The sequence below is a fragment of the Orcinus orca genome, chromosome 18 (assembly GCF_937001465.1).
Source record: "Orcinus orca chromosome 18, mOrcOrc1.1, whole genome shotgun sequence".
In the NCBI taxonomy this organism is placed as follows: Eukaryota; Metazoa; Chordata; class Mammalia; order Artiodactyla; family Delphinidae; genus Orcinus; species Orcinus orca.
This window is the reverse complement of record NC_064576.1, coordinates 56652096-56670643: the sequence shown is the minus strand read 5'-3', so window position 1 is coordinate 56670643 and position 18548 is coordinate 56652096. Positions and strand designations below refer to the sequence as shown.

The 18548-nt window shown below is 43.9% G+C and overlaps 2 protein-coding genes across 7 annotated transcripts in view; one reads left to right on the top strand and one right to left on the bottom strand.

The window, feature by feature from the left end:
* Window positions 1-569: 569 nt before the first annotated feature.
* On the bottom strand, window positions 570-3660 carry LOC117203121 (SH3 and multiple ankyrin repeat domains protein 1-like). Its single transcript, XM_033436949.2, has 3 exons — window positions 3571-3660; window positions 1836-3381; window positions 570-1159 (listed from the first exon to the last, which is right to left on the bottom strand). Exons 1-3 carry the CDS (start codon window positions 3658-3660, stop codon window positions 843-845), a joined length of 1953 nt encoding a protein of 650 aa, XP_033292840.1. The 3' UTR covers window positions 570-842.
* TSC22D1 (TSC22 domain family member 1) overlaps window positions 2965-18548 on the top strand; it is a 134820-nt gene continuing 119236 nt past the window's right edge. For all 6 annotated transcript variants that reach the window (XR_004485706.2, XM_004274568.4, XM_049701209.1 and 3 more), the window contains exon 1: window positions 2965-5825. Coding sequence is in view for 5 of the 6 variants with exons in the window: in XM_004274568.4 (XP_004274616.1) it covers window positions 2965-5825 (2861 nt within the window). In the remaining variant the exon portion in view is untranslated. The remainder of the gene's footprint in view (window positions 5826-18548) is intronic.

Here is an 18548-nt window from a genome sequence, read left to right as displayed (position 1 = left end):
ATTTGTGAGCACCTACTTTGTACCTACTCCGGAACTCCACATTAAAAACACGTAGTCCTACCTTTTGGGTTTAGTGGGGGACACCACAGAAAAAGCAATATAGCAAAACTTTGATACAGGCTATACGGGGGTGTTGAGGGTGCGTTTCTATTCAGTAATAGAATGGTGATATTCCTAACCTTTTGGGGGACAGAATGAGGGGAAAAGTCTAGAGAAACCTAAAGTAACGTGTTGAATCGACAATTATGCCATTTATGTTTTAATAAGCTCAAAATAGGATTGTAGATCTGGAAGTCTGTGAGACTTACTGAAGCATAGGTCTAACCATAAACGTTCAGTTTCTCAACAACCTAAGCTGAAATAAAACCACATTTCTCCCTAGGGTTTTCTATATTATAATACTTTGTTGTTTTTTAATTCCTGGGCGAGAAGTACGCTCTCGCCTAGTAGTAAACAATGCTTAGAGCTAGAATGTTTTGACGTTTAATGCCAGGGAAGCAACTTCCAGTAAACTGCCTCCCATCAAACCTAACATTCCTTCTGTAGCACCACGCTCAGATCCATGCAGGTTTTATTACTATTTTTTAAACTGGAATTGCAGATGGTTCTTTCTCTTTTCTAACCCTAAAGGGTAGTCTTCATTGATCATCGTGTTGCCACCATGACTAGGCCAGTTTGTCTTTTAAGTCAAACCTATGCAGGCTACAGCCTGGACAATTAAACGAAATGCTATCCCTGCTGGAGATAAGCTCCACCTGTTGAGGTCAGTTATTTACTAGGCCGGGCTACTGCTTCCCTCCAGGTAACGACGGATTGCAAGCGCTCCCTCTCCAGAGAAGAGCTCAGGCAGTTAACTGCAAACAGCTGCAATATCTGCCGGGCTGGCTAGCCCGTGGCCGTCGAAAGGCGAGGGGACCGCATGGCAGCTGCAACTGCGCCGCACAAAAGGGAGCGTCTATCCCGAGGAGCCACCGGCCTTCCGCGGACCCTGCGGCTCCGAGCGCTGGGGCATCCTCCGAGGGGGCGAGGGCCGCGCGGGCCGGGGTCGAGCCCAGGTGCGGCGAGGAGGAGGAGGGCTCCTCCACGCGCCGAGGAAGAAAGCCTGACTCATGTCGTGGCGGCGGCGGACTCCTGGGAACTGAAACTCGTGATGCTGTTGCTGCGGAGAAAAGCCTCATTACCCATTCCGCAGGCGGGGGACACTACCCAGAGCGCTTACACCCGAGACCCGGGCGCCGGCGGCCTCCTCGAGCCCCTCCCTGCCGCGCCCCCTCCCCTGCCGCGTGCCTGCGCGCGCGCGCCGGCCGCGTGTGAAAAAGGAGCGGACACACCTAACCTGCGCGCGCCCCGCACCCTGCCCCACCCCCATCAGGCCGACTCTCTCCGGCCGACCCGGTTTCGCTCCCCCGGCCGAAATTCCCCACCCCCCACCCCTGCCGCCGCCGACGTAGTCGGCGCCTCCGCCAGCCTTCGGAAATTTCCGCCAGGAGACCCGGCGCTCGGCGAGGTTCGAAGACCCGCCGCCTCCTCCTCCGCCAGACCCGGCTTTATGTCTGCGGCGCCGGGGCGCATGCGCAGACGCCATCTTCCCTCCTTCTCCTCAGCCAGCCCCCTCCCCCCGCCACCGCCACCGCCTCCTCTGGCCGGCGGTCGCCCCTCCTCCTCCTGCGCTCGGGCGCTGGTCCCTCCTCTGCCGATGCCGCGAGAGACCCGGGGATACGGTGGAGCCGGAGAAAAGCACTAGTAACAACCACCACAGCCCCCTCTCCGCCCGCCGCCCTCCCTCGGCACCCACCCACTCACCCGCCCCGTTCGCCGACACCGACCAACCCCACCTCTCGTTCCTTTGAACGGCGTCGGCTGCAGCAGCCCCTCTGGCCACCAACGCCGCCGAGAAAGGAGTCGCCGCCGCCGCCTGCGGCCCCCTCCCGCCCGGACCGCGGGAGCAGCGGGGTGCGGACGAACCGGCTGCAGAGGAAGAGGACTAGAGCGGCTCGCATCGTCGGCGCTAGCGCACGTCCCGCCGCCCTCCGGGGAGGCTCGGGCGCCGGCCCCTTCCTCCCCGAGGACGTGTGCCGAGCCGAGGCGCCTGCCCAGAGGGAGGAAAATGCTCGGGCTCCATGGCTGCCAGTGATGGAGAGGTCCCTGGGCTCCCGCTGCCACCGCCGCCGCCGCGCCCCGGCCGTGCTCCGCGAGGACCCGGCGTCTCTGCGCGCCCGCCCGCGCCCCGTTGCTGGGCTCACCGTACCCGGCGCCCCGCCGCCGCCCCGCTTCGAGCCTCGCCGCGCCGGCCCCAGCCGCGGCCAGCGTTTCCTCACGGAGCAGCCGCCTCGAGCCCAGGGGGTTTGAAAGGGTCCGCAGGGCGTGGGGGGAGGGCCGAGCGGGGCCGGCGGGGCCGGGAGGGGAGGTTTGAGCCACACTGAGCTCAGGGTTCGCCGGCGGCGGCGGGGCTGGGGGTGGCGAGGGGAAGGCGACACTCGCTCGGCGCCGCCGCCTTCGTGCAGAGCGACCGGGAGGGTTTTGCAGCGGCCGCCGCCGCCGCGGCGGGAGGAGGGGTGGAGGTGGCTTCGGAGTTGTCCGGAGAAGGTGGGCATTTCTCGGCTTTCCCACCCCCTCCCCTAGCCTCCCCCCTCCCCTGGTCTTCCCCTCCCTCCTTCCCCGCACCCCACGTGAAGCGGAATATAAAGGGGGGTGTGAGGCTAGAGGGGAAAGTGAATGGCGAAGGACTGAAGGGGTCCCCCCTTCGGGTCCCCGGCTGTTCTGTTCACCCTCGTTCATCCTCCCTTCCCGAAGCTCGCCCTCGAAGGCAGAAGCGGCCAGCGCCTTCGGCTGAGAAGGAGGAGGAGGAGGAATCGCGCCGGGCGGAGCGTCAGGTCCCGTTTTCCTCCTCGGCGTCTTGCATACAAAGATTACGGTGCCGAAGGAAATTGCACTCGCCTCCTCCGCCCCCCGGTACCCAGCACAATGCACCAGCCGCCCGAGTCCACCGCGGCCTCGGCCGCTGCAGACATTAGTGCTAGGAAGATGGCGCACCCGGCAATGTTGCCTCGAAGGGGCAGTGGTGGTGGCAGCGCCTCTGCTCTCAGTGCAGCAGGTACCGGCGTTGGTAGTAGTGCCCCATCTTCCGAGGATTTTCCGCCTCCGTCGCTGCTCCAGCCGCCACCTCCTGCAGCATCTTCTCTGTCGGGACCACAGCCTCCGCCTCCACAAAGCCTGAACCTCCTTTCGCAGGCTCAGCTGCAGGCACAGCCTCTTGCGCCAGGCGGAACTCAAATGAAAAAGAAAAGTGGCTTCCAGATAACGAGCGTGACCCCGGCTCAGATCTCCGCTAGCATCAGCTCTAACAACAGCATCGCAGAGGACACCGAAAGCTACGATGATCTGGATGAATCTCACACAGAAGATCTGTCGTCTTCCGAGATCCTTGATGTGTCACTTTCCAGGGCTACCGACTTAGGGGAGCCTGAACGCAGCTCCTCAGAAGAAACTCTCAATAACTTCCAGGAAGCCGAGACACCTGGGGCAGTCTCTCCCAACCAGCCCCCCCTTCCTCAGCCTCATTTGCCTCACCTTCCACAACAGAATGTTGTAATCAATGGGAATGCTCATCCCCACTCCCTCCATCACCACCCTCACATTCATCATGGGCACCACCTCCATCACGGGCACCACCATCCATCCCATGCCAGTGTGGCCAGTACACCCATTCCGGGAGGGCCGCCCGCAAGCCCAGTATCCAGAAAACTGTCTACAACTGGAAGCTCTGACACTGTTATGCCAGTTGCACCAACTTCTGCCGTATCATCGAGTGGCTCACCTGCATCTGTAATGACTAGTATCCGTGCTCCGAGTACAAGCGGCAGTATAGGTGTAAATTCTGTTACAGGTACTAATACGATGAATAATGTTAACATTACGGCTGTGGGCGGTTTTAATCCTAACGTGACCAGCAGCATGCTTGCTAATGCTAATTTAAGTGTGAGCAACGTTCCCAGTGCTGCCGGTGTGAGCGTTGGGCCTGGAGTGAGCTGCGGTGTTAACGTGACTGTCTTGAGCGGCCTGGGCAACGGTACGATTTCGTCCTCCGTTCTCATTAACAGCACTGCCAGTGCAGCTGCAGGGATGACTGTAGGATCAGTTTCAAGTCAGCAGCAACAGCCAACAGTTAACACGTCCAGGTTCAGAGTTGTGAAGTTAGATTCGAGTTCTGAGCCCTTCAAAAAAGGTAGATGGACTTGCACCGAGTTCTATGAGAAAGAAAACGCTGCCCCCGCCACCGAAGGGGTGGTGATAAATAAAGCAGTGGAAAGCGTAAAACAAAACCCGACAGAAGTGACTTCTGAGAGGGAGAGCACGAGCGGGAGCTCAGTGAGCAGCAGTGTCAGCACGCTGAGCCACTACACGGAGAGTGTGGGAAGCGGAGAGATGGGGGCCCCAGCTGCCGTGGTGCAGCAGCCGCCCGCTCTTCCAGGTGTCGCCCTCCCGCAGATGGACTTCAGTAGCGCTGCTCCGGCGGGCATTTCAGCAGTTAGTATGCCACAGAGTATTTCTCAGTCACAGATCTCGCAAGTGCAGTTGCAGTCTCAAGAACTGAGCTATCAGCAGAAGCAGGGTCTTCAGCCAGTACCTCTGCAAGCCGCTCTCAGTGCTGCAGCTGGTATCCAGCCATCACCTGTGAGCGTGGTGGGTGTAACTTCAGCTCTAGGTCAGCAGCCTTCCGTTTCCAGCCTGGCTCAGCCCCAACTGCCGTATTCTCAGGCGGCCCCTCCGGCGCAAGCACCTCTGCCAGGCACATCACCCCAGCAGTTACACTATGGACAGCAGCCGTCGGTGGCCCCGAGCCATGGCCCGTCAGTGACTCCGAATCCTGCTTCCGAGTATGTTCAGCAGCAGCCGATTCTGCAAGCGGCAGTGTCCTCTGGACAGCCCACTTCTGCGGGGGTGGGAGCAGGAACCTCGGGGATTCCTGTGGCTCAGCCACAGGGCATCCAGCTGCCAGTGCAGCCCGCAGCAGTCCAGGCGCAGCCCGCCGGGGCAGCTGGCCAACCCGCTGGCCAGGCGCAGACGGCAGTATCTGCTGTACCTCCTGGCAGTCAAATTGCAAATATTGGTCAACAGACAAACCTACCTACGGCAGTGCAGCAGCCCTCTGCCCAAGTCACACCTTCAGTTATCCCGCAAGGTGCTCCTCCGTCTTCACAGGTAGTTCCACCCGCTCAGGCTGCGATTCTTCATCAGGGAGTTCAAGCTAGTGCTTCAAGCCTTCCTCAACAGTTGGTCATTGCACCCCAGAGTACCTTGTTAACTGTGCCTCCCCAGCCGCAAGGAGTAGAGTCAGTAGCTCCAGGAGTTGTTTCGCAGCAGTTGCCTGCAGTCAGTCCTTTGCCCTCTGCTAGCAGTATTTCTGTTACGAATCAGGTTAGTTCAGCTGGGCCTTCTGGAATGCCTTCTGTCCCAACAAACTTGGTTCCATCACAGAATATAGCACAAGCCCCTGCCACTCAAAATGGTAATTTGGTTCAAAGTGTTAGTCAGCCTCCCTTGATGGCAGCACCTAATATAAATTTGCCTTTGGCGCAGCAGATACCAAGTTCTACTCAGTTCTCTGCACAATCATTAGCTCAGGCAATTGGAAGCCAAATTGAAGATGCCAGGCGCCCAGCGGAACCCTCCTTAGTTGGCTTACCTCAGACTATCAGTGGTGACAGTGGGGGCATGTCGGCAGTTTCCGATGGGAGTAGCAGCAGCCTAGGAGCCTCTGCTTCTCTTTTCCCGTTGAAGGTGCTACCGCTGACGACACCCCTGGTGGATGGCGAGGATGAGAGGTAAGGTCATGCCATGTTTCTGCAGACACTCAGCAGATGCAGAGTCAATTTATTTTAGTAGCTATGTATATGCACAAGATCAGTCTAAAGCGTTATATATTTCTTCCTTTTTGTATGTGAAACTGCATTTTTCTGGTAAGTTTTCTAGAGCAAGAGTGTGATGGAGCCGTCTCAAACTAGTTGGCCAGGAAGTGGTGTAAGTTTTGTGTAAACACTATTTGACAGGATAGTTTTTGAGCATTAAGAATAGGTTTGGGAGCACCAAGTGGTTTTGTTATTTATAAAATGGTTTTTAGAGTTACTAGTTTTTGCTGACCCATCTAATAGTTAATCTGTTCTTTTGAGTTCCTAAAATCATTATGATCATCTCTTGGGGACGGGAGGGGAGGTTGTGGTTCCCACATTTGTTTCTCCTTTACTGGACAGGACAACCCTTTAAAGTTCTACTGTGTTTGCTCTTAGTCTGTGAAAGATAACGTTAGCTGCTTTTCCTCATCAGATATTACAGGAAAGATGACCTAAGCTGGGTTATACAGGTTGCCCTCAAACTAATTGCCCAACTTTTGTGTACTTATCTAATGGTCGTTTCATTGGAACAGTAAAGGAATGGGAATCTTAAAAAGTGTTTCGTTGGGTAGGAGGCCATACACTCTTAAAAATAACCGGATTTATCGTTGATAGTAGTATGCTGTGCATTTTTCCTTTTGCATAGTAGATCAAGGTGGTAGCCATTTTAAAGGGTAAAGAAACAAAGTCTTGGAGGGTTGAATTTATAGAGACATGAAACCGACTTTGCGCTCCTACAGTCTACTCCACCTGTTCTCCTCTTCTCTTACCAAAAAAATACATAAAGCCTAAAGTACATTATTAAACCAGCGTTTTCTTAATTGGATTGGAAATAATGTGATAATCATGTTTATTGAATCCAATTGTGTCTTTGAAGCTGGCTAGCTAGAAAAGTTGTGAAATCTCTCATGCTACTACATGGCTTTAAACTAAGTTGATTTTTAAAGGAATGTTCTTTTCACAAATTTGCCAGTCTGACTAACCTTGATCAAAATAATATAGGAGTTATGACAAAGGCTATTCATTTTCACTGTGGAACTTTGAATAAGCTTGAAAGATACTTAATTATTTTAGTATTAGTTGGAGATTTTTGAGATTGAACTTTTATCAAACCAGTTGGAACATTTACATTCAAAATGTATATCTGTGGTTTTCCCTTTGGAAATATTGAGCATATTTCAAAAGAATTGCAGTTTTAGAAAAACAAAGACCTAATGTTTCAGTGAGGTTTTCATGTTTTTTGTTTTTGTTTTTTTTTAGTTACTTAGAAGATATAAGGTAAAGGCATGATTAATTGAAATAATTTAAAGTCTTGTCTTTCAAGATTTGTATTACTTTTCTAAGTCATATAATTAAAATGTCATTACCTAGCCAAATGTATTCAGTATCATGTGTACAAAACTGTACATTAAAAGATAGACCTCTTCTAGGAGGTGGTTTCCTTAAGAGTCCTGTTATAATTATTGTTAAACCTTTAAATGTATCAAATCATGCTAATACTTATCTGTAATTTTAAAGAATTATTTACCCCAAATATTAATAAGTTCTAAATTTAAAGGGTGTGATCTGAGTAAAGCCCACGGGTCCATTATGTGGTTGCTAAATTTAGAGAAATAAAGGATGGGTCAGATACACAAATGAAAACCACATATTTTGAATTCAGACCTGCCATGATTTTTGCCAATTACTGTTTGTGGTCTCCTGGCATGACTCTCTCCTTTTTTGTTTTCCTCCTGGTGGTGGGGCATGATAGAGCTTTCCACAACATGCTGTTCCAGATGATTAAAGTCAGGAGACTTTACAGCTCGGTTTTTAACTGTAGAGATAGAGTCCCCGTTTAAGATATTACTACAAAATTAATTTTTCCATATAGTAACTGAGGGGAACATTAATGAGGGGCAAATTATGTAGGAAGCTTTGAAATTAAAGGGACAAAAACAGATACTGAGACATATGATTAAATATTGGTATAAAGTAACTTGAGTTGACTGTACCTGTTTTGAGTGAGCTACATATTTGAGCCTTTGTTAACATCAAAGTCAAGTCATCAAGACCAGAAAATTTTTTTTCAGAGGTATCCTTTAAATTCTGAGAAATCAAAATGACCCCTAAAATACCTGTAAAGGTCAGATAGGGTAAATTTGTATATTATTTTCTTTGTGCTTTCTTGCAGATTATTTCTTTTACCACTGTAGTTTGGAAAAAGAAATGTTTCATTTAAATTGGTTCTTGGAAGGGAATTTGAGAATATCTGCAAGAGAAAAAAGTGATAATGAGTTTCTATTTATTTTTTTAAAGTGTTTTTTACTTTTTCTTCCCATTTTAGTTTCTGTGTCACTTGTGTCTTCTGGGCTTGGTCACCTATTTCTCCCATAGGAGAAAAGAGTACATTGTAATTTCAGTATTACGACTTAGAAAACACGTTAACAATACAACTTTTGGATGGTAGGACAAATGAAGATTCGTTGTTCTTTAGTCATCTTTTGAAATAATATTCTAACACTTTACATTTTAAAATATTTCTGACACATGTGGAAAATGCTTTCAGTTGGCTACTGGTAGAGACTATGAAGATTAGAAACATGGATCAGGCATTAAGATTATGTATCTAGATTTTTAAAAATCAGTCTCATTAAAAAGTTCTTAATGTCTCACGTTAACCTTTAATGTGAACTTATTTTTACAACACAGGGAAGACACAGGTATTTCACACTGATGTATAGTCTAGTGTTTTGTGATTGTTAGTACAGCCTCTTCTGTGAAATTAATTGGTCAAACTTCTATTCCTCCTTCAAGGCTCAGCTCAGATGTTCCCTCTGAAGCAGTCTCTTCACCCAGGGAATGTTGTTTCCTTAGCCCTTTTTAGTGTTCCTCTAGTCAAGGCACTGCACACATTCAGTCTGAATTATGTTTACCCATTTTCTCCACAAGACTGAGTTCCTCAAGGGCAAGAGCTAAATCTTTTTTGAACCGATTAATGAGCAGACCTTTCTCTGCTTTTTCTATCATGATTTAAAATTTGTATTGTCTCTCACCTTAAGCACAACTGTTCAGGTTGTAGGATCATATAGTTAAACGCAACAAAGTGAAAAGAAATGAATGAAAATACTTGCTTTTTCTACCTCTTTTGCCTTTTCATACCTTGAGGTGAATTGATGTCTGTCTTTTAAATGCAGTGCCTGTTACAGAGTTGGCCCTCATATTTACTAAAGAGGAATGAGTTTTCTTATCAAGTAGGAATAATACTCATTTTGCCTACTTCTTAGGATGGTAGCATCAGATAAAATACTTTTAACTGTAAAATACTAAATTATAAGTTTTAATTTTTATTTAGGTTGTACCTGCACCGTTTAAAGAGCCAAATAGTTTACATGGTTATCAAAACAAACAGAAGCTTCCTGCCTGCTTCATTTCCCAGAAGCAATCACTTTCACCTCTTTTAGATGATGACTGTGATATTTACCTCCTAGTCTCTAACTGCTTGTGTTGCTACTAGATGTGCAACATAGCCAGGTGGTTAGGAGCATGGACCCTGGAATTAGACTGCTTAGGTCTGATCCATCCTCTATTGTTTACTAGCTGCTTAACCTCGCTGTGCCTCAGTTTGCTCATTTTAAAAAGTGAGGAAAATAGTACCTACCTCATAGGGTTGTTATAAGAATTCAATGCATTTGCAAAGCCCTTAGAACTGTTTCTAACTCATATGCCCTATATATGTGTGTGTGTTAAATAAAATACTCCTTACTTTTTTTTTTTTAATACATTTCCTTCTTTCTTTATTTTTGGCTACATGGGGTCTTTGTTGCTGTGCGCGGGCTTTCCTTAGTCGCGGTGCTCGGGCTTCTCATCGCCGTGGCTTCTCTTGTTGCGGAGCCGGGCTCTAGGCGCGCGGGCTCAGTAGTTGTGGCACACGGGCTTAGTTGCTCCGTGGCATGTGGGATCCTTCCAGACCAAGGCTCAAACCCGTGTCCCCCGCATTGGCAGGTGGATTCTTAGCCACTGCGCCACCAGGGAAATCCATCCTTGCTTTTGTTTTTGGCTTTATTAACTTTGTGGGTAGAAAATGAAGATTAACTTTGTCATGACCTACTCAGTTGGTCCTCCTTCCTCCTGGTCCCTCCTCCTCTTAATAGTTATGATTGCATCACTATTGATTATTCAGTGTTCTTGTAAAATATGATTACTTTTCCTATCCTGTCTAATGTCCTGCACTTGCCTCCCTCCTCCCACCCCAGCCATCTAGTATGTGTGGTACACTTATATATATATTTCTTATACTATTTAGCATTTAGAAATGTCAGTGGGTTCCCCCACCCCAAGGTTTCATCTGTCATCATCTGTTTCCTCCAAGTTGCCTTTCTCCCCATTTTTGTATGTTTTGGGCTTAACCTTTTATGATAGAGCCTTTCTTCAGATGTCTGGCAATTCTAGGTTCTCTGCTTGTACTTAAGTGTAGGAGACTAAAGAGCTGATAAGAAGTTCTCAATGTAACTTGCTGACTGTTAGCCTTACCATAGGGTGATTTGGCTGGAATTCATTGTCTCCACCCACCCGGCCCCCCCTTAATTTTCTCTGTAGTAATCACTGATTCATCATTTCATCAAATGTCCCTTGAGATGTTCAGACATATCAGGTACTGTTATCAATTTTATCTTCCTGAGGAAGTCTCTCTGATATTTCTCTGAGCTTCATTCTGGACTGATTGCCTTTTAGACTTGGTATGCAACTATTAATATTTGTGGGATTCCTTTCACTGTCTTCTGTGGTTGGATCTCCATTTTCCAGTGACTCATGTCATTATTCATTCTTGGCTCACTTGATGTTTTAAAATGGCTTTAGCTTACCCTGTTACTTGTTTGATTCTTCGGTTAGGTAAAGAATATTGGATTGGAAATTGTATTATTTTATAATTTTGCTCCATGGCTTTCTAGCTTCCACTTTGCTTTTGAGAAGTTTGAAGCCATTCAGATTCCTTATATATATTACATGTGACCTGTGTGTATGTGTTTTGTTTTTTCTTTTTTTCCCCTATACTCTTGTTTATTCTCTCTTTCCATCCCTTCTTTCTTTTAAATCTCTGAACGCTTTTAAAATTGTATCTGTTTTTAGTGTTCTGAAATTTTACGATGATGGGTTCTTATGTGGGTTTCGTTTCATTCAGGGTGCTGAGTACTGGTGTCCCCTTTCAGTCTGGAAACATCTTTTAATTCTGAGACTTTTTCTTGAATGAGGTTGTTGATTATTTCTTTCCAATTTCTTTTTTCTTTCTCAAACTCCTTTTATTGGGATAATGGACCTTCTTGACCAGTCTTCTAATTTTCTCATATTTTCTTTCCTATTTGCCATCTCTTTTTCTTTTTGCTTTACTTCTGTTGAGTTTCCATCTATTATCATGTATTTGATTTCCAAGAGCTTTTGTCTTTGGTCCTTTTAAATAATATCTGTCCTGTTCTAGTAACAATAGTACTTTCTCTTAGCTGTCTGATCCCTGTGTGATCTGTGTCCTCCAGTTTTAGCTTTCTTAGTTTTTATTTGTTCGGTCTTCATCTTTTGTGCTGTAGCCTTTCCTTAGATGGTGGTTGTGGGTGAGAGTAGGGGAGTAAAATGCTGATTCAAAATTCTGAGAGTCTCGTTAGCTTTGCTTTATGGTCACCTGGTGGAGCATCCCTGTATATGTCTCTTCACTCAGTCAGCTTGTTTTCAGTATGTTCTCCTGCATACTTTTGTGCCTCATTTCCTCAGTCCTGGGATCTTGTGTTTTATATTCACCAGACAATATATTTTCAGTTTTTTGTTGGGGCTGGGGAGGGGCCGTTGGGATTTGTAGGGCTGGTTGCTTCTTAAACAGACTTTTAAACAATCTTCCTTATTTTAAGCACTCTCTCTCTCCCACATCCCACTTCAGATGTATGTGGTAACTGCCAATTCCTGAGTCTTTTGGGGATTTTACAGTTTAAATTGGGTTTGTTCTTGGCTTTCCCCACTGTTTGCTAAAGATTTGATTTCCTAGTGTTTGCTAAATAAGTCATTTGTCACTCAACCATCTGCTTTCCAGCTTCCAAATTTTTGTTGCTATTGTCTTTTCTACCCGTTCTCTCAGTTTTTGTGGGTTTATGGCTTTATATCTTAAGAAATTCCTTTTCTGTCATTTCAGTGGGGTTTTTAGGAAAGGAGTGTAAAATAGATGTGCATTTAACATTACATATCTATTTCAGTTGTAGAATATTGCACTGTTAAATGTAAAGAATATTACTAATTTTAACAACTCATGCTCCAAGATTTGATCTATAACTAGTACGTAAATTTTGAGTGGAATTGCTTGGCTTATATTCAGCAGAAGTAATAATGGCATATAACTTGGTAGTTCAATTCACAGAAGTGATTAAGAATGTTAGGATTAGATTCAGTTAATATTTGTTGTCACATTTAACCACTCAACAACCTTGTGAATTAAGTTTTTTTCTAATTTACTGGTGAATAGACTGAAGCTTATTTAGTTTATTAGAGAAGCCAAGTAAGCTGTGTCAGGTTATATACATAACAGTAAAGTTGTATACATAACAGTAAACAGTGGGATTAAAAGCCATTTTTCCAATTCAAAATCTGGCGCTGTTTCTACTACTCATAAAGCCAACAGAGAGGTAAGGGTGATGCCCATAAGTAGTAACAGAGTGGCTGAAAACCCGAAAAAGGGCAGGCTTTATTGACTTGTGTATTAGTACAAATAATGGGATTGTCATAGAACATACCAACATTTACGTATGAGCCCTTGGTGAGAAAAAACTGGGTAAAGTCGTAAGAGTGGTGTACCTGGAATACAGTAGGCAGACATGTTAAATGAATTAATTTTAACATTTTTGGGGCAAGTTGTATGAAAATTATCTCTTCAGGAAAACCATTTTACTTTTCTAATAATTTAAATTCTGTCTTTGTAACGTTGACTTCAGAATTGCAAAACATGTAGATTTTATTTCTTATTTAGAAAGTTCAATTTAAAAATATGAAACTGCAGAGCATGCCCTGTTCTGGTGTGACAATATCAGAACCCTGGTTGGTTTTTGCTGTGTCACCGTGTCGTTAGGTTTTAATATCATGGTAAGAATATGCTTTAATGGCTTATTAAAATAAATTACATGAGGGAAAAAAATGATAAAGGATGTTTACATTATTTGAAAAGAATGATCTATAATGTTTTGGATTCCAGGTTGACTTTTTTCCTAGTGTCACATATATTCAAATGTCCCACTCTCCCCAACCCTTCACTTCTTCCTTACTAGTCAGCTTGACCTGAAAATCTTACTTGACCTTTCAGTCTCAATAGGTCTAGTTGATCTTTGTTTTCCTTCCTTGAAACACCCACTCTCTTTTGCTTTCAGTGATATCCTGCTTAGTTCCTTCCCACCTTTCTGGCCACTCCTTTTCATTCTCCTTCAGTTCAGCTCCTCTATCAGACTCTCAACATTGGAGTTTGTTTGGGTTTGAGTCCTCTTCCCACCTACTGCCTTTTCCCTTTTCCCTAGGTGATCTGCTGTTCCATGGTCTGTATGCTCTCAACTCCTGAATGCACATCATAGCCCACACTTCTCTTCTTAGCTCTAGACTGCTACGGTCCTCTGCCTTCCTGTTATCTCTGCTTATATTCTCACAGCCTCGCAGTCTCAACAGATCATAAGCTTAACCTCTTCATTACCTACCCTCTAAAATTTCTCTTTTAGTTGTGCTCATTTTAATAAATATTTCTTACTCTAATTCTTCACTTAAGAAACCTGAGTCGTTCTTGATAGCTTCCTTTCCCCCACCCTCTGCATTCTGACCATTACATTCTAAATATATCTTGAATTTATCTTTTCTTTCCCCATCTGTGTTGCCACCACTCTAGTCTAAGGTAACATAGTCAGCTCTTAAAGCCCTGCAGTAGCTTCCTCACCAACTTCCTGCATACACTCTTGCCTTTCTCTGATTTTATGTCTTGTAGTCAGAGTGATGTTCTTAAAACGGAAGGCTGTTCAGGTCTCTCACTTGCCCCCAAACCCCGAAGCCTTCCCATTTCTTGCAAGGTAATTACATTTTGCTTTTGCTCACTTCTGGCCTCACATGCCACTTTCCCCCTCCCTTTCTGTGTCCCAGCTGCCTCCTTTCGATTCCTCGGGTTGCCATCCTTTCTTGCTCTCTCCTCCAGGCTTTGGCGTGCGCTGTGTCACCTTCCCTCCATTCCTCCTTAAGCCTCACTGTCACTTTGAGAGGCCTTCTGTGACATACCAACCTAAACTTAGGTTCTTTGTTAATACTGTTTAAGATCACCTTGTTCTTTTATAGTGCTAGTACAGTTTGTATTGCATAATTAGTTTTTGTTTTGGGGGATTATCTGTTTGATGATTTTAAGCTTCATGAACAGAGATGTTTGGTTTGCTACTATATATCCAAAGTATATTTCAGTGCCTTACAGTAGGTACTCAGTAAAAATCTGCTTAATGGATAACTGAAGAAAAAATTTTTTAATATTGGCATAAGTTCAGCTTCTTTTTAAAAACACTATTATGATATATTTGAAAGTTAAATAAGTTCTTTATAGATCATGTGTTATCACTATTTTCTCCTTTAATAGAGATGATTGAGAATTGATTACTTTTTGCTGTATTTTGAGCAAAAAAGCAATGCTTAGTTGCTGCTTTTAACAAGCATTGTATGTTTATTTTGTATTTACATATGTTTATGACAGTAGAAGTTCTCCAACTTGAATAAAACAAACAAAAAACCCCACTTATTTCTAAATTAGAATGTCAGTATTCTTATCTCCGTTTGACTGGTTCAGCTGTTTAGCATAAATGATTCTCAAATATCTAAGTATTACCTTGGAAGTTCTTTGCAGTTTCAGCTGTTTAACATATAAGCATTTAACTGGTGAAATGCCACTTGTTTGTATTAAAGGAGTTTTCTTTGTTAGACAGTATAGTAAGCATTGAGTTAATTACTTGTTTAAAATTCCTGACTGATCTGTTTTACTTATGGTCGTTGTAGTGACAACAAGTGATTGTTACTAAACTAGTAAGTTATGGATTCTATGAAGGGAAAAGAACCATGGAAGAGATTTCGCAGTGATGAGAATTAGCAATCGTTTTAATTGATTATATATGGGTATTAAATGGGAGTAAAAAGTATTAAGATATGAGGCCTTTACTTTTAAGGTTGGGGTAATTAAAAACAGAAGGGAAAATATAGAATCTGATGTTGTAGTGGGGTGATCATCAGAGGCTAGTTCTGAGAGTCTTTAAACGTTTGTCATATTCTTTTCGTGGACATACCAGTGTTAAACCTTGTTTGGCTTAAAACCATATTTGTGTTGACTGGGGAGAAGATCGACTGTGGCTTGATCTTGTTAAAGAATTAACTTTAGGTCATGGTGAATGGTATTGCCTTTTCTCGTTCACTGAGCCATAGGGTAAAGGGTGCTCTTGAGCTTCATGGGGATGAGACAGATGAGATAGCATCTTATTTTCCCAGGCATCCCAGATTATTTTTGTAATATCAGGTCACTACTTAAGTTGAGGAACTCTTGACACTCTGTGTACATGCCTGAGTATTCCTTTTTTGAGTAAATTGTAGATGGATGGATTGATTATAAAATTACTCATTGTTGATAAGATTTCATTCTCTCCCAGCTCACCTAGTTATCTAATTTCTTTGGTTATTAGGGTTAGTGTATATTTATATGGTAACAAACAGCATACTGACTAGTTAGGAACATATAAACGTACAATTGAAATACTATCTAGCATTAATTTTTTGCTAACACATGGCTGTGATAAATTTCTAGTGGTGATAGTAATAAAACCTGCCTCTTGTATGATTGGGGGGGGTTAAGCAAAACTCTGAAATAGATTATATACCCTTGAGTCATAGCAGTCCTAAATTTTTTTTTTTTTCAGGACTTTTTTTTTTTTGGCTGTGTTGGGTCTTCGTTGTTGCTTGCAGGCTTCCTCTAGTTGCAGCGAGCGGGGGCTACTCTTCATTGTCGTGCGCGGGCTTTTCATTGCGGTGGCTTCTCTTGCTGCGGAGCACGGGCTCTGGGCATGCGGGCTTCAGTAGTTGTGGCACGCAGGTTCAGTAGTTGTGGCTCGCGGACTCTAGAGCACAGTCTCAGTAGTTGTGGTGCACGGGCTTAGTTGCTCCATGGCATGTGGGATCTTCCCGGACCAGAGCTTGAACCCGTGTCCCCTGCATTGGCAGGCGGATTCTTAACCACTGAGCCACCAGGGACGCCCATGTCCTAAAATGGACAGGATGCTTTTGTTCTATTTTCACAGAGGAAGAAACTGAGTCTTGGGTTCATTTATTCCGTCAGTAATTAAATATTGAGTTCCTACCATATGTCGTATGCTGTTTTTAGCTTTTCATGGACAGACTACAACAATTTAGTAATAATAGTAGTAGTAACAGTTGTAGTAGGAGTAGTTGAAAATTATGGTACTCGTTATATGCTTGTTCTAAGCACTTTGCATATATCAACTTGTTTAATTCTCAGAACAACCTTATGAGGTGTAAGTACCATTATTATCCGCATTTTGCAGGTAAAGAAATTGAGGGATAGAATGATTAACTTATTCAAGGTCACATAGCTAGTAAGTGGGAGCTGGGATTTAAATCCAGTCAGTCTGGGTCTAGATTTTGTGCTCTTAATGACTTCTGTGCTCTGCCGTCTCTGTAGGATATGATCAAAACCAAGGTGTTCTGACTGTTGTTTCCTACACTGGAAGGCACTGGGAGCTGCAGATATTTAACTCATTATATCCTCAGATACTCTTGTTTTGATCTTGGAAGTTCGGGTAGGGACGCTCCTCTTGTTCTTGTACTCCAGAATGTAAGCTCCTTGCGAGTAAGGATGTCACCCATCTGTTTTTACCTCTGTATTTCCACTGCATGCAGTATAACCTGATTCATGGTATGTTCTGAAATATTTGTTGAATAAGTGAGTGCAGACGTGTGGCAAAAACATACCCCACAATCATCTGGGAAAGGGATATAATTATTGCCAAATACTTTGCCATCCTGTTACCATTATTGCATAGCAGTTTTGATAGGAGTAAGGTTCAGTTCTTCTCGGATATGTTACTGTACCTATTACATTAAGTTCTCTGTCTCCCCCTCACTGGCCTATCAGATGGATATATTTATTGAGTAGGTACTAGGTGTAAATCATTATATCTAGTAATGGTGTGGGCACAGATGGAATCTAACATGGTTCTTGTTCTCAAGCAGTGTATGCTGCATATACATGGGGAAATTATAAGAGCTAAATAACGCTTTTAAACAACACGAAATCAATGAATCAGAAATTTTGAGCTGGAAATCTGGATCCCATTCAACTTTTGGCTTATAGGTAGAGGAACAAGTTCAGAGAGGCTACGTGAATTCCTGACATAGTGCTACAAAACGTTTCTTAGACTGTACCTGGAACGCTAGCCTCCAAAATGACACAGGAAATTGCATTCAGAGTTCACAGATGGGATAGAATTGACCTTTGGTAGGTTAGGAAAGCAGTGTTGTTTGAACTGACTTTTCAAAAGTCTTGAGTTGAAGGAGAAAGTTTGAGGCAGGAGAAGGTTAATAAAAATGGGAGGAAATAAGGAGAACAGTGTGGGCATAATTAAGGCAACAGTTGGGCTTAATGGAGTAAGTTAAGGAGGTGAAAGGAAGTGACTGAAGATTAAATTGGGGAGTGATTTTGCCCTCAACACTTGCTAACTAACTGATGTTCAGGGAAAATTAGTATCAAAGGAATCCGTAATCTGGATTGGAGCGGGGGTATGCTTGGAACAGGGAGGAGAACTTAGGAAATTATGTTTTTCTGTTATTCGTTAATGAATGAAAGAAAGAAATTAGGGGGAGAGTGATTTCCATTGTAAAATGATTCAGTACAGGAATGCTTTGGTTAGCAAAATTTCTCAGTTTATAAAAATACTGTATTCACCTTCCTACCTTCTCTTCCCTTGAAGCAATGTTTTGTTTCTCTTGTGTTGAAAAAGAAAAAAAATAACCTAATTTCCCAGGAAAGCTATTATTTATAGCTGCAGTTTTAAAGGTCTGAGGATAAGTGGTTATAACCTTCAGGTAGGATTTTTGGCAATTTAATCTTTTCATAGGGTTTATCTGTGTCTATAATCCAAAGCAGATGTGTCCCCAAAATATTTAGTAGTGAATAGAAATCCAGGTGAAGGTGAACTAAGTGTTTAGGATTGGTTCTTTACTTTAGTGATCTAGCTGCTTTCTTTTCATACTAACGAGGTTCCATTGCCAGTCTCTTCCAGGCATTGGAAAGAGGTGGAATTATTTCTTCCTATCTCCTGAGCACTCCTAGGTCTGTACCAAAAAGGAAATGGTAGAGATTTATTTAAATGAGAAAAGCATTAATGCTATCATTGACAATAAATGTGAGTAATTTGATTATTTTACTGACATTTAAAGTGCCACAAAACTTACTCTTTTATATTTTGGTGCATTGTTTCATTTTGCTTGCCATTTAAAAAATTCGAGAATATATACATGTATGTGTGGGTACACATACAAAGGAATGTAATTTTTTAAAGGGATGTTTTGAAAATGTCCTTAGATTACGGAATCTCCTGGGTATTTGAAAGGATGTAATTTATTGACTGTGTA

Bases quoted from the DNA above. Each gene is read 5' to 3' on its own strand.
- LOC117203121 (XM_033436949.2), bottom strand. From the start codon at position 3,660: ATGGAGGTGGTGCCCATGATGAATGTGAGGGTGGTGATGGAGGGAGTG. The intron at 3,382-3,570 runs GTGAGGCAAATG...AGATTCATCCAG, and splicing joins ACAACATTCTGTTGTGGAAG to ATCATCGTAGCTTTCGGTGT. The intron at 1,160-1,835 runs GTGGGGTTGGTC...TTTTCTCCGCAG, and splicing joins GCCGTTCAAAGGAACGAGAG to CAACAGCATCACGAGTTTCA.